Below are 15,490 nucleotides of genomic sequence, written 5' to 3'. Positions count from 1 at the left end.
TTAAAAGAGATTTAAGATCAAAAGGAAAAAAAAACTATAAACAAAAAGAAGACTTAAGAGACACATATACCTAATGAAATGTGTGGATCTTATTTGGATCATGATAATCATGATCCAAATCAACCAAAAAAAGGCATATCTGAGGCAGTTAGGGAAAATTTAACACAGAGTGGAAGGCATTATTATTAATTGGGTTGAGTCTGATAATGATACTACAGTTAGATTTAAGTCTTCAGCTGGATAAAATGATATCCTGTTTTGGATATGCTTTCAAATACACCAGCAAAAAAGCACAAAACTTCTATAGAGAAAATGACCAACTTTTACTGGGATATTAAAGAAAACCTACAAAAATAGAAAGATATACCATGTTTATGGATTGGAAGTCTAAATATTGTAAAGAGGGCAATACTCTCCAAAACAACCTATTCATTCAGTGCAAACCCAAGCAAAATCCTAATAGGTGGGAGCGTCTGGGGGGCTCAACTGGTTAAGTGTTGGCCCTCAGCTCAGGGTCGCGATCCCAGGGTCCTGGGATGGAGCCCCACGTAGGGCTCCCTGCTTAGTGGGGAGTCTGCTTCTCCCTTTCCTGCTCCCCCTCCTTGTGTTTGTTCTCTCTCTAGGGCTCTCTCTCTCAAATAAATAAAATCCTGAAAGAAAGAAAGAGGCTGTTTTTAAAAATCCTAATAGTTGTTTTGTTTTATTAGAATCTGATGAACAGATTTTAAAATTTATATGAAAATACAAAGGACCAAGAATAATAAATCACATCAAAGAAGAAAAACAAAGGGCAAATCTTGCTCACTCAGGTAACAAGACTACTATAAATCCATAGTAAACAAGACAGTGTGGTAGTGGCTAAGGGGGAGACAGACTATTGGAAGAAGAGACAGTCCAGACAAAGAGTATTATAGACTGGATTAGAACAGAGGTGGTACCCCAGAGCAATGGGGAAAAGACATAGTTTAGTAAGTGGTATTGTGACAATTGAGAAAATGAAGCTGGACTCCTTGCTTTCTTATAATGAACAAAAATTACTTTCAGATGGATTGTAGACCTAAATGTGAAAGAAAAAAAAAAAAAGATAAAGCTTTTAAAGCAATATAAAACAGTATACTTATGATCTTGGGGTAAAGGAAAACATTTTAGAGAAGTTCCAAAGTACACGAAGGATAAAGTAAAATGTTGATAAATTTACATCAAAATGAACAGCTTCTGGTCACCAAAGAACACTGTAAAGAGAGATGAAACACAGGCCACAAGACGAGGGAAGATGTTTGCCATACGTAATTCACCAAGGTTTCAAAGCCAGAATATACAAAGAGTTCCTACAAGTCAACAATAAAAAAGAGAATCCAACTTCCCCATACCTACCAAAGAAAGATTTAAATGGGGACTTCACAAAAAAAAAGGAAATACAAAGAAGAAATATAGATGCCGGGGTGGCTCAGTGGGTTAAGCCTCTGCCTTCGGCTCAGGTCATGATCTTAGGGTCCTGGGATCGAGCCCCACATCCGGCTCTCTGCTCAACAGGGAGTCTGCTTCCCCCTCTCTCTGCCTGCCTCTCTGCCTACTTATGATATTTCTCTCTGTCAAATAAATAAATAAAATCTTAAAAAAAAAAAAAAAAGAAATACAGATGCCCAAAAAACTTATGAGAAGGTGTTCAAATTCATAAAGATGTGAATTAAAATCACAAAGCAGTACCATTACATATACTATCACACAACCAGACTGACTAGTATCTTAAAATCTGACAATACCAACTGGCAGATAAAATGTTGGGCAAAGGTGGGAGTGCACCAGTGTGCACCAGTGAGATCACTCTGGAAACTGGCACTGTCTCCTGAAGCAGAAGACAAGCATGTCTCCTCACGCAGGAAGGCTCACCTGGCTACGTGCCTGGCAGACATGTGGACTGATGTGTGCCCAGATACATGTACTGGATTGTTCATGCAAGGTTTTTAATAAGAGTGAGAAAACTTGAGTTACTCCAACAACAGAGGAAACGTCCGTATATTCCAACAACAGAACACTGTTACTAAACGAACAAACTCAAAACTACACGCAACACCACAAAGTAACATATCCCATATGGTTTCACATATTTCGAGTTCAGAAACTCGAACTTATTATTAACTTATTCTGTTTGGAAGTAGATCCTTAGGTGCTAAGACCAGAAACAAAATTAAGGACGTGATGAACATCTACATCCGCAGGCCGTCACCACGAGGCAGGGAGGGAGTGGTGGTCAGGAGGGCGGGGAGGGCACACGTCCGGAATGACCTCAGTAACAGCCTCGTGGGCAAGTGCTTCACAAAAACTCCTTACACTTGGCACGCCTGAGTGGCACAGATGGCTAAGCATCTGACTTCAGCTCAGGTCATGATCTCACGGTCCTGGGATCGGGCTCCCAGCTCAGCAAGGAGCCTGCTTCTCCCTCTCCTTCTACTGTTCCCCTGCGTGTACTCTCTCACTCTGACAAATACATAAATAAAATCTGAAAATGAAACAAAACAAAACAACCCTCCTTACACGTTACATCCAGTTATCTGTATGGGGTATATTTTACAATAAAAAAAGTTTAAAAGTTGAAAAAAAGAGACAGTAAAGGAGAAAAGGCATCTAATAATCCCAATAGATGTAAAAGAAGCATTATATAAAATTTAGACCTCATTGAGGATTTTTAAAAACTCTTAGTTTATTCTATGTAATAAATCACTTGTACTCTTCAAAACTGTCAAGAATATCATGAGAGGCAAAGAAAGGCTAAGAAACTGTTAGAGATTAAATGAGCCTAAAGAAACATAATAATCAAATGCAGTCCATGATGCTGGGTTAATTCTGCACCTAAAAACCAACCAACTAAACAAAAACCCTGACTTAGAGGACACTCTTGGGACCACTGAACAATCTGATTAAAACCTGCATATCAGAAGGGCACCTGGGTGGCTCAGTCAGTTAAGCATGACGACTCTTGGCTTCAGCTCAGGTCACGATCTCAGGGTCCTGGGATCAAACTCCGCATCAGGCTCCACGCTCAGTGCAGGGTCAGCTTGGGATTCTTGCCCTTTGCCCCTCCCCCGACTCACATGCTCTCTTGTGCTATCAAATGGAATAAAATCTTTATTAAAATTCTAGATATTAGGTAACAGTATTGAATCAAAGTTCAATTTCCTGACTCTGATCACTATACTGTGAGTCTATAAGTGAACGGCAATGTCCCCGTTAGACAAACGCACACGAGAGTCACCATAGAGAAAGCAACGTGATAGCTACACTTACTCTCAAATGGCTCAAAAAAAAAAAACTGTGAAAATAGAGAGAGAGCAAATGTTAATTCGAACATGGCAAAAGGCTGACAACTGCTGAATCTGAGTAAAAAATAGATAGGAATTCTACTACTCTTCAAACTTTTAAGTGTGAAGTTATTTTAAAAGTTTAAAAACAGGGGCTCCTGACTGGCTAAGTTGGTAGAGCATGAGTCCCTGGATCTTGGGGTTGTGAGTTCAAGCCCCACACTGGACATAGGGATTACTTAAAAATTTTTTTTAAATTGTTTTAAATTAAGGGGCACCTGGATAGCTCAGTCAGGTAAGCATCTGACTTCAGCTAAGGTCACGATCTTGGGTCCTGGGATCAAGCCCCGCATCTGCTGCTAGGCCCTCTGCCCCTGCCCTTGCTTATGCATACTCTCTCACTCCCTCTCTCTCAAATGAATAAATGAAATCTTTGAAAAAATTAAAAACTTTAATTAAAAAGATATAAAAATAATCTCTTAACAAATTAGAAATATAACTCTTCCTAAGCTGATAAGATGTAGCTACTAAAAATATAAAACAAGACAGGAAAAGAAGAAATCAAAACACAGCATCGTAAAGTATGCAGAAAACCCAAGAACTGGGGAAGTTATTAAAATTAATAAGTGAACTCAGTATAATCAAAGGAGACAAAGTCAAAATATAAAAATCAATTCCATTTTCGCATTATCAGCAGCAATTAGAATTTAAATTCTTAAAAAATGATACCATTTACATTCACGTGGAAGATCAAATACTTAGAGCTAAATTGAAAAAGTTACAGAAGATCTCTACAACAGGAAACACATACACACAGAGAGAAATTAAAGCAAATCTTTTAAGAAATGGAAGGATTAGAAAACTAAATATTGTAAAGGTGTCTGTCAATACTTTACAAATTGATTTATAGATGCAATGTGATTCCAGTGAAAATCCAGCAAGTTTTCTTTTTCCCCTAAAAATTGAAGAACTGGTGCTAGAATGCATTTCGAAATGCAGAGAGTCAAGAACCGCCAAGATAATCTTGAAGAACAACAAAGTGGGAGGACTCACTCTGCCTGATACCTAGATTTTGACGAGAAAGTTACAGTAATGAGGGCAGGGTGGTCCAGGCACAACGACAGATAAACAGACCCAGGAAGCAGACTAGGATGTCCAGATATAGACACTTGCTTTAAGACCAAGGTGGCAAAGCAGAGCACAGATAAAAGGTAGTATTTTCAATAAATGGCACTGGGTCAAGCGCTTAACACATGGAAGGAAACGAAACTTGAGCCCTACTTCACATCATACACAAAGAAAGCAATTCCAGGGGGACTGCAGATCCAAATGTGAAAGGTGAAACAGTAAAACTTCAAGAAGACAATATAAGGAAATACCTTTTTTTTTCCCTTTTCTTTTTAGGTAGGCTCACGCCCAACATTGAGCCCAATCGAGGTTTGAACTCAGGACCTTGAGATCAAGACCTGAGCTGAGATCAAGACTCAGATGCTTGACCGACTAAGCCCGCCAGGTGCCCCATAAGGAACGATCTTCATGGTCTTAGGGGAAGAGTACATTCCTTATACATGAGAAGAAAGCACTAAGCATAAAAGAAAAAGCTGAGAAACCGTGAACCACATTAAAATTAAGAACTGCGCGTCAAAAGACATCACTCAGAGCACCCTGACTTCCTGATCTGTAACACTGGCACAGAAAGTGGACTCACTCAGCAGCAGTGCCCGTGAGCCTTCTACAGTTCAAGAGACACAGACAGTAAATAGATATGGAGTAGAGACTCAGCGAGCATCGTCCAGTTTTCACAAAATGGTGCACTTAAGGAAAGATTCGAGGGAAGGCTGCAGGGGGGGAAGTCCGGAGGACAGCTCAGGACAAGAAACACACCAGGGCTTGTGCATGGATGGAAAGGGAGTGCGTCACAGGCAAGACGGAAGAGGCAGAAGACAGAAGGCATATCTGACGGAGGAATGGAGACCAGAAGAGACATACCTCCCCCTCTGAGGCAGGAGGGAAGAATGCCCTCAGACTCAGGTCGGGGCAGGCTGTCAGTGGAAAGAGAGGTCTTAGCTTCTGCTTTCTTCATGACGGAAGAGTCAAGGTCACCCGTTGAAGACACAGGGTCTGAGGCTAGAGTAGAATCCTGCCAGCCCCATGAGGAGTGACAATACCACAGAGCAGGACAGCTGCACCGGAGTCCCGGAGACAGGACAGTCGAGAAACAGAACGAGTGAGCAATGCTCCAAGGTTTGTCAATTAGGCGACACATTTTCCTCTTCTGAGGAGAGCACATGCGAAAGAAACCCAGTTAGCAATCCTAATTATTTAAACCCCATTAACTCTCATCCGCATTTGATTCCTGGCTCACCAGGTGATCAGTAAGACAGTAACAAGAGTAATGAGGAAACCTAATCAAAGGGTGCCATTCAGACAGAATGCCAGCCGCCTGGAAACAACCCCCATTCCACCTCACCCGTGAGGGTCCTCAAAGCTGTCACAGAGAAGTGGTGACTACTGGCAGCTTAAATCAGACTCCGCAGAGGGCTGTAAGTATGGGAAGGGCTGAGGCGCTCACCGGTTGAAGATGTTCTCACTGAAAGCATACTTCTCCAGGCGAGCGAGTGGAGGCAGGTTATCCTGGCCTGGGATGTCCAGAAAGGCTGTTACCCTCATGCTGTCACGATCTGGGCCATAGTCTTCAAATCCATCTAAAGGGGAAGAGGGGAAAAAACCACATTCATCAGGTCACAATTAAGCAAAGGGCAGGCCCTCACAGCATGATTTCTACCCTCATGGCCTGTCCCGTGGGAGCCTCTGGGTCCCCAAACTTGACAACTCACCTAAAATGAAGTGGGTAGGTTTAGAACCCAAGAGAAGGGTGACAAAACCAGAGTCATAAAGAAAACCTAAGTGTCCTTTCAGTGCCACCAATCTGGTGTGAGTCACCTCTGGTCAACATGGATGGTCCGGAACCTCTCCTCTACCAGGGAAGTCAGGACCCTATGAGAAACCTCCATGGCGTGCTATGCAAACAGGTGTAAAACAGTCAAAAGCAAAACAGGAGTCTGGCCTCATAAGCAAAAATATGCCAGAAAGTCGATCCCTTATTTTGTCTTGTCCTGAATGAGCTGGTCATATAGCTTCCTGAACATGTGATGTTGATGCCCATCAAACCACAGGAGAACACCTGACCAGACCCCGCCCCCCAAACATGGATGTCCATCGGCTTCCTCCAACTCCCCACTCTGGCCAAAAATGAGCCTGTGGTCATACTGGACATAGCACCCTGAAGCCTGCTCCTCCCCTTACCCCCAGCTGAGGGCAGGAAGACCCTCCCTCCAGTGCAATGGAGTGGCATGGCTGAGCTCATGGGCACTGGAGTCAAACATCGTTACAATAAGATGACTCCCCCAACCACAACTTACTGGCTGTGTGACCACAGTAAGTGATTTAACCTGTCTACACTTCCATGTTCTTTTATCAGGGATGATACAGAATGCTCCATCAGGACTTTGAAACAAGGGAGTCTGGGCATGTCAAGACCTGCAGGATTTAGCCCCTCATAATCTGTCCAACCTTGACCGTGGCCACCACCCTTTACCCACCCACGCTTCAGGGGCATAAACGCTTCCCTACTATCACCTGCACTGAAATAACTGGGTAAGGAGCACTAGTCATGCAAAAAAAAGCAGAGGATTCCTACCTGGCAGAGAGAAAAACCAGTTAATTTAGGCAGTAACTGATAAGAGTTTAAAATAAGAAATGACACGTTTGTGCCGAGGTATTTACTTTGAAACACTAACCACAATTTTTTCTCCACAAATTCTTCTACGCTAGTAATTAGAGCTTATTAAAAATTTACACTGTGTAACAGTTACCCAGAGAATTTTAATAAAGACGTATACATTTGTAGAAAATAGATGTGTGATGCAATCAAATACATCATTTCTTACAGGATCCTTGCCAGGGAGGAATGGGTCCCCACTGAGTCACAGCCAAGTCCCACTAACCACAGTCACTTTGTATGAGCTATTTTCAGTGCATTTCAGGGCCCAGGAGAAACATGCAGCCTCCATCCCACAGATATTTACAAACAGTGTGGACCTAGCCTGCAGTGGACTTTAAAACATTAAGTCTAAAGCAGAGTTCATAGGGTGCCTGGGTGGCTCAGGTCATGATCTCAGGGTCCTGGGATCAAGCCTCACGTCAGACTCCCCACTCAGCAAAGAATCTGCTTATTCCTCTCCCTTTCCTTCTGCCCCTCCCACTATTTGTGTTCACTCTTTCTCTCTCTCTCTCTCTCTCTCTCTCTCAAATAAATAAATAAATAAAATCTTTAAAAAAATAAACAAAGCAGTTTGCTAAACTTTTGGGAATCACAGATAGTTCTGGAACCTGACGATGGCCACAGATATGCATAGTCAAAACTTTTCATAAAGAATCTGGGGTTTCGGGTGCCTGGGTGGCTCAGCGGGTTAAGCCGCTACCTTCAGCTCAGCTTATGATCTCAGGGACCTGGGATCGAGTCCCGCATTGGGCTCTCTGCTCAGCGGGGAGCCTGCTTCTCTCTCTCTCTCATTCTCTCTCTCTCTCTGCCTACTTGTGATCTCTCTCTGTCAAATAAATAAATAAAATCTTTAAAAAAAAGAAGAATCTGGAGTTTCAAAAGATCCTCCGAGGTCCACCTGTGTACTCATGGGTTAAGAACTGCTGTTTTAAAGTAACAAAAAATAGGCAGGCATTCTTCAAAAAACCTGCCGGAGAACTAAAGAACTTTGCAATTAGTTTCACAAAAGAATAACTGTTAATAGAGAATATTAATGATTCTACTATGCTAACTATAAAACATTATACTAACTGTGTACACGGAAATAGGAGCCATAAACCACACGATACCGGTAATAACTAATGTTCATTGGTTACTTCCGGGAACTGTGCTCAAAGCTTTGTGTACAGCAGTGGTTCATTAAATTCTGACAACAACCACATCATCCCAGAGCTGAGGCTGACGGAAGCCGAGAAAGCTGCCAGGGCCACAGGGCTAGAGAGGAGCAGGTCAGAACCCCAACTCCAACAGCCAGACTCGAGACACCGCCACGCTGTGTCGCCCGAGGAAACCTGCATTCTCATTTTCAAAGAAAGCCTGTCCACCTGCCCATCTGAGTTGCTGGCATGGTGACCTTCCCTTAGTTCTTCAAATGCACCAAAATCCTTCATCTCAATGATCTTCTACATGTCCCTGCCACTGCCTGGGACACGCTCACATCTTATGACCCCCACCCCTGCCCCTGCCCTAAAGAGAAGGCTGCTCAGCGGTTACAGCCTCTCCCAGAGCTGTGGGCCCTTCTGTCCTAATGCTCCCCACAAAAGCAGCAGCACTGGGTTTGTGATGTTTCGTGCGTGTCTCCCAGTGGCTCTGGGAGCTCCGTGAAGGCACTGTCACCCTCGCGCGCCCAGCGTAGAACCTGCCAAGTAGTAGGTGCTCCATAAAAAGTAGCAAAATGAGGGGCACCTGGGCGTCTCAGTGGGTTAAAGCCTCTGCTTTCGGCTCAGGTCACGATCCCAGGGTCCTGGGAGGGAGCCCCACATCAGGCTCTCTGCTCGGCGGGGAGCCTGCTTCCCTTCCTCTCTCTGCCTACTTGTGATCTCTCTCTGTCAAATAAATGAATAAAACCTTTTAAAAAAAAAAAAGGTAGCAAAATGAGGAAAGACGCCACCAAAAGAAACTTGAATGAAAGCAAATACTAGAGTGTCTGGGTGGTTCAGTTGTTAAGCGTCTGCCTTCAGCTCAGGTCATGATCCTGGGGTCCTGGGATCAAGCCCCACAGCAGGCTCTCTGCTCACTGGGGAGCCTGCTTCTCCCTCTTCCACTCCCCCCTGCTTGTGTCCCACCCCTCCCCCTCTGTGTCAAGTAAATAAATAAAATCTTTTTTAAAAAATCAAAGAAAGAGACTCTATAATACAGAATTATAAAGAAGGAGCCTTGATAAATTCCCTCATTTTGTGGACAGCTAAACAGATATGTACCCAAAGACAGCAGCAGACCTAGGATTCTTAGCGCCCAAATGTTCTGCATTCAGGGCAGTGCTCTTTCCAACGTGCAGGAAAGTCTACTAAGACGAAGGCTGAAGGAATTGAAGAACACCACACCCAAAGAGAAGGGCTGTGGTCTTGGAGCAACTGAAGGAAAGCGAAAGACTTTGGTTTCCAGCCGACATGGTAACAGACCCTCACATTTTATGCATCTAGAAGACCAGAAAACCATCCATGAAACAAGTTTTCAGGCACTAGACAATAGGCAGCACAGACAAGGGCCCTCAGAGAAGGGACACAAACAAGGGGCCCCGAGACAGCCGCCTCTGACCACCCAGAGAGATTCTAAAGTTGCAGAGAAGGAAGCTCAAGGGGGCCAAAGTCCTTGGAGTTTGCAAAGGAGGGAGCAGCACATGCCAACAGAGTGGCCCCCGGAAGCTTCCAGCGAGTACTGATCGGCGCACACGCGAGAAGATACTACAGAGACTGGGGAGGAACCAGCAGGTCCTTCCCGGCACTCAGGTGCATGGAGCAGCCGTCTGTTCCTACCTGTGACACATGGCACTGTTGTAGTAGTGGCTAAATTAGCCTAGACTAAAGCCTGCTCTAGACCCCCCCATGGATCTAACTTCAAGCCTCACCAGAATCCAGTCCAATCTAAAAAAGTTAACTACATACCATAACAAGATCCAACATTAGCAGATTTATACAATTTATACTGTGAAATCTAATACCCCCAAAATTCTTCATGTCTGGCATCCAATCAAATATTACCATGCATGAAAAGCAGCAAAATAATATGACCATAATCAGGAAAAATGAATAAACTGAGAAAGTCCCCAAAATACTAGCGATGATAGAATAGAAAATGATCTTTAACAACAATTACGGGGCGCCTGGGTAGCTCAGTCAGTTAAGCGTCTAACTCTTGGTTTCGGCTCAGGTCATCATCTTGGGGTGGTGAGATCAAGCCCCACACTGGGCTCCATGCTCAGGATGGAGTCTGCTTAAGATTTTCTCTCTCCCTCTCCCTGGCCCCTCCCCACCCACACTTCTACAAGGATGCACACACACATGTGCACACTCTCTAATAAGTGAATCAATCAAAAAAAAAATGCTCCATATGTTCCAGAAATGCATGGGCATGTTGATGAAAGAAATGGAAATATAAGAGACCCAAATGTCAATTCAAGAGATGAAAAACCTAAAACTGAATCAAAACATAAACTAAAAGAAATGATAGATTAGAGAACTGAAAAAAATCAAAGAACTTGAAGGTACAGCAATAGAAACTATCTAAAATGAAGCACAAAGAGGAAAAAGAAAAAAGAATAGAGCATCAGTTATTTGGAGACATTATCAAGCACCATAACATATATAGAACTCGAGTCCCAGAAGAAAAGTAGAGGGCAAAAAGAGAGATGGAGAAAGCATCAAAAATTTTAGAAGAGCTAAACATTCTGAAATTTGACCTAAACTATAAGCCTACAGATTCCAGAAAATCAACAAACCCCAAGCAAAATACACATAATGAAACATCACATTGAAGTACAACACAATCTACTGCTAAAAATCAGCGATCAAGAAAAAAATTTAAAAAGTGGTCAGGAAAAAAAATACATTACATTATAAAAAGATATTAATAATAGACTTCATGTCAAAATCATTAAGGAAGAAAATGATGGTATCTTCAGAGTGCTGCAAGAAAAAACACTAATCAGCATTCTTTACATGAAGAAATCTTTTTCAATTGTAAAGGGAAATAGGCTTATTCAAACAAACAAAAGCAGAAAGAATTCACTGCCAGCACACAGGTACTATGAGAAATGTGAAAGGAAGTTCCATAAGCAGGAGAAAATGATGCCCAGACAGAAACCTGAAACTACTCGAATAAAAGAAAGGCTCAGGAATGGTCAATATAAACGACAACTTTTTTCTCATTTTATAAAATCTCTTTAAAAAATGCCTGACTGATGGCGCGCCTGGGTGGCTCAGTGAGTTAAAGCCTCTGCCTTTGGCTCAGGTCATGGTCTCAAGATCCTGGGATCGAGCCCCACATGGGGCTCTCAGCAGGGAGCCTCCTTCTCTCTCTCTCTCTCTCTCTCTCTCTCTCTCTCTTTCTCTCGGCCTGCCCTCTGCCTACTTGTGATTTCTCTCGTCAAATAAATAAATAAAATCTTTTAAAAAATAAAACAAGTAAGATTTTAAAAATCAAAAAAAAAGTAAAAGTGCCTGACTGCTAGGGTGCCTGGGTGCTGGGTCAGTTGAGCATCTGACTCTTGATCTCAGAGTCATGAGATCAAGCCCCAAGCCAGGCTCTGCGCTCAGAACGGAGTCTGCATGAGATTCTTTCCCCCTCTCTCTCCTTCCCCCTCTGCTCCTCCCCCCATCCCACCTCAAATAAATACATAATAAAATCTTCAAATAGATCCACAAATCTAAGCCCAATGCCTTTTTCACAAAGGTGCCAAGGTAATTTTAATTCAGCAAACACAGCTAGAATAACTGAATACAAAGGTGAGGGGAAATGTCCTTTGTCCTTAGTTAACTCAAAATAGATAATAGATATAAAAACCATAAAATGATAAAACTTCTAGAAGAAAACATAGGAGAAAATTCTTTTGTGTTCTTTAGTTAGGCAAAGATTTCTTAGAGGGGGTACAAAAAGCATGGGCCACAAAAGGAAATACTCATGAATTCAACTTGAACAAAACTGAGAACTTTTGCTCTTCAAAAGACATTGGTAGGAAACAGAACACCAACTGGGGTGCATGGCTGGTTTAGTCAGTGGGGTGTGTGGCTCTTATTTTCGGGGTTGTGGGTTCGAGCCCCATGTTCGGTGTAGAGATTACTTAAAAATAAAATCTAAAAAAAAAAAAAAAAAAAAAGGAAATGGAATACCAAGCCATAGACTGGAAGAAAATACTTATAAAATATATCTGATATCCAGAATATAGAAAGAACTCTTAGAGTTCAATCTTTAAAATTCAAAAACAAAAACTTGGATATGTCATCACAGAAGATACACAAATGCAGCTAAGCACAAGGAAAGATGTTCAACATCATCAGTCATCATTAGTTATCAGGGAAATGTCAATTAAAACCACAGTGAGATAATACTACCCACCCACTAGGAAGGCTAAGAAAATTTTTTAAAATGACTCTATTAAATGTGGTGGCAAGGAGCAACTAGATCTCTCATATGCTGCTGGTAAAAATGCAACATGGTACAGCTCCTAAAATGGTTTGGCAGTTACTTAATAAATATACACTTACCATCTAAGCCAGCAATCCCACTCCTAGGCATTTACAGAGGAGAAGTGAAAATATGTGTGTTTACACTAAGACTTGTGTTTGTGTGTTCATAGCAGCTTTATTCATAAATAGCCAAAAACTGGAAATAATCAAAATATCTATCAACTAAGCAGCTAAACAAATTGTAGCCTATCCATACAACGGAATACTTCTCAATAATAAAAGGGAATGAGCTACTAATATGCAACCATACAGAGGCACCTCAAGAGCATTGTATCACCTGAAAGAAGCTGGACATATAAGATTTCATTCTGCATAATTCTGGCAACATGAAATTCTAGAAGAGACAAAAACATACTAATATACGGCAGATCAGTGGTTGTCTAGATCAGGGGTGGGAAAGGTATAATGACAAATGGTCAAGACATGACTTCCGGTAGGTGCAGGAAATGTTTCATTTCCTGGTTGTGGTTGTGTGGTTGTGGTCACACAACAAAACATACTTGTTAAGACTCATTTTAACAAACTGCCCTTCAGTGAATATTATTACATACAAATTATACTTTAGTACAGGTGAAAGAAAGGAAAAAGAAAAAAGGAAGGGAGGAAGGGAGGGAGAGAGGAAGAAAGGACAGATGGAAGGAAGGGAGGGAGGGAGGAAGAGAGGACAGATGGGAGGGAGGGAGGAAAGATGACAGAAGGCTGGCTATTCTTCTATTCTTCCCAAGCCCACCTTACAAAGGCTAGAATGAAAATACCTGACAAATTGCTGGCACCGCTGATTAAAAGAATTTTTAAGAGTACCTAACGTCCTTTGCTCTGATTCTGTATTTATAAAGTGAGCTTGAGATCTTAGTCTCCTCAAGAACTCCAACTCAGAGCCAGAGAATGCACAGTACTTATGAGACCACAGGGACTCGTGTGTGGTCTTCAGGTAAATTCTCAATTCATTTTAAAGGCATGTAGGAATGTATCTTAAAATTGCTGGGCTATTCATATTTGTCAGAATGGTGCTATCTGCCCCTGAATGGTGTTAAAAAAGTGCTGTCAAGTTCTTACTCTAGACGTTGTCTAGTGGGGAAGTGCTGATCTATCAACCTGAATACCTTAGCCTTCTAGGCAAATATTCATCTCATTTTAGTAAGCAAAAAAACTAACATTCTGATTTCTATTCTAACATAAGTCCCCTTTTCCTACCCCCATCATTACTCCTTTAATCCAGCATAGATGACCATAGGAGCATGGGCTTTGACAACTACATTAAAACCCCAGCAACTGTGATTTCCAAAAACTTACAGTAGAGGTGAAGAGAAAGGAACCCCTTTCCACCACAAACACAGAAAAAATAAAAAATACAGAAATTTAGATAAAATATTTTAAAATGCAGGAAGGCAGGAAAGGCAGAAAGGACATCCTCAATGCCAGTAAGGAAAACGGTAATCAAAGTGAGAACAATTAGCATAAGACAACATCCTATGACCAACATTTAAGACTTACATATAGGTCCTAGGCACTAAGATCTCTAAAGGCCACATGGGGATAAATGGCACTGGTGAATTTGAAACCAAGCCCCCAAAAACAGATGAGGAAAGGGGACTACAGTTAGAGTGGGAGTTGGGGGAGGGGAAGTCAATCCTGAGAAATCCAACCACAGGCCTACATGACCTATGAGTGCTGAGTCAACTTACACCACCTGCAAACACAGGAGCTCCACTACGAGCTCTCGGGAGGACCAGCGTCCAAAGGTACTGCAATTCCAGGCATCCTAGCACAAGCAAACAAGAGCCTTTCACAATCCAATAAGCATGCAATTTCACAAAACAATCCCTGTGGAAGATAAATTCCAAACACATACCATTACAAACCATCAAGAGAAAGAGCAGACACAACAAATGAGGATTTACATCCCTAAGATTAGAAATATTAGAAAAATCTAAAATAGATTATCAAATAATTATGCATAGGATTAGGATTTAAAATATAGATATCAAAATGAAAGAAAAAGAAAAATATGAGTGCGAAGAAAGGGTGCATTTGAAAAAGCCACGTAGAAATGGAAAAGAGAGACAATATAATTAAAAATTCAGTAGCTGGCTTAAATAGCAGTTTAGACACAGCTCAAGAGAGAGTTAGTGAACTGGAAGACTGATCTGACAAATCACCCAGAACACTGCACAGAGGAAAAAGGAACTGGAAAATATGGGGATAGCAGTTAAGGCACAGGAAGAACGGAAGGCTAACGTCTGAGGTAAGTTCAGTGAGAATTCCGGAAAGCAGGATTAATGAAAATTAGAAGAGGTAATATTCAAACAGATAATGGCTAACAATTTTCCAGAATGGGGAAAAAATGCATATTCAATTTGAAGAAGTACAAACCCTGAATGAGGGATTAATAACAAATCCGTCCTTGGGTGCACTGTAGAATACCTATGGCAAAGAAAAGCATCAAAAAACCCACAAAAAAAAAAAAAAAAAAAAAAGCAGAGAAAGATTACAAATTAAATCCCGGATCTCTTCCTTAAAAGATGTTAGCGGCGTATTACTTATAACCAATAGGTGTGGGGTCTTGAGTCAAAAGACCTAGTTCTGCAATCCCACCTGCTTCTTAACCAGGTAGGGGACTCTGGGTAGACAGCCCACCTCTCTGATTCTCAGTTCCCTCCCCAGAAAAATGGACACCTGCCTCAGATGACGGCTGCCTGTAGAAAAAAAGGACATTAGATAGTCAGATAAAGTTACACAGCATCTGAAACACCAGAACTTTGAAAAGATCAGCTGTTGTTATGATTAAGTCGCTGAGCACATTATATTACTAATACTGCTGATGTTTCCGCTTCTAGGCTTCAGAAAGGCAACCGTAGCCACTACAAACTGTGTGTGGTGTGGGTGCGGTAGGGGATTCTAGA

At 41.9% G+C, this 15,490-nt stretch overlaps 1 protein-coding gene across 1 annotated transcript in view; it reads right to left on the bottom strand.

The window, feature by feature from the left end:
• LOC116880098 (serine/threonine-protein phosphatase 4 regulatory subunit 1-like) overlaps positions 1–15,490 on the bottom strand; it is a 79,878-nt gene that overhangs the window by 46,287 nt on the left and 18,101 nt on the right. The window contains exon 3 of the mRNA XM_032878907.1: positions 5,872–6,004. Within this exon, the coding sequence (XP_032734798.1) occupies positions 5,872–6,004 (133 nt within the window). The remainder of the gene's footprint in view (positions 1–5,871; positions 6,005–15,490) is intronic.

The sequence above is a fragment of the Lontra canadensis genome, unplaced genomic scaffold (assembly GCF_010015895.1).
Source record: "Lontra canadensis isolate GAN:19392208 unplaced genomic scaffold, GSC_riverotter_1.0 scaffold65, whole genome shotgun sequence".
In the NCBI taxonomy this organism is placed as follows: domain Eukaryota; kingdom Metazoa; phylum Chordata; class Mammalia; order Carnivora; family Mustelidae; genus Lontra; species Lontra canadensis.
This window is presented reverse-complemented; position numbering and strand designations above follow the sequence as displayed.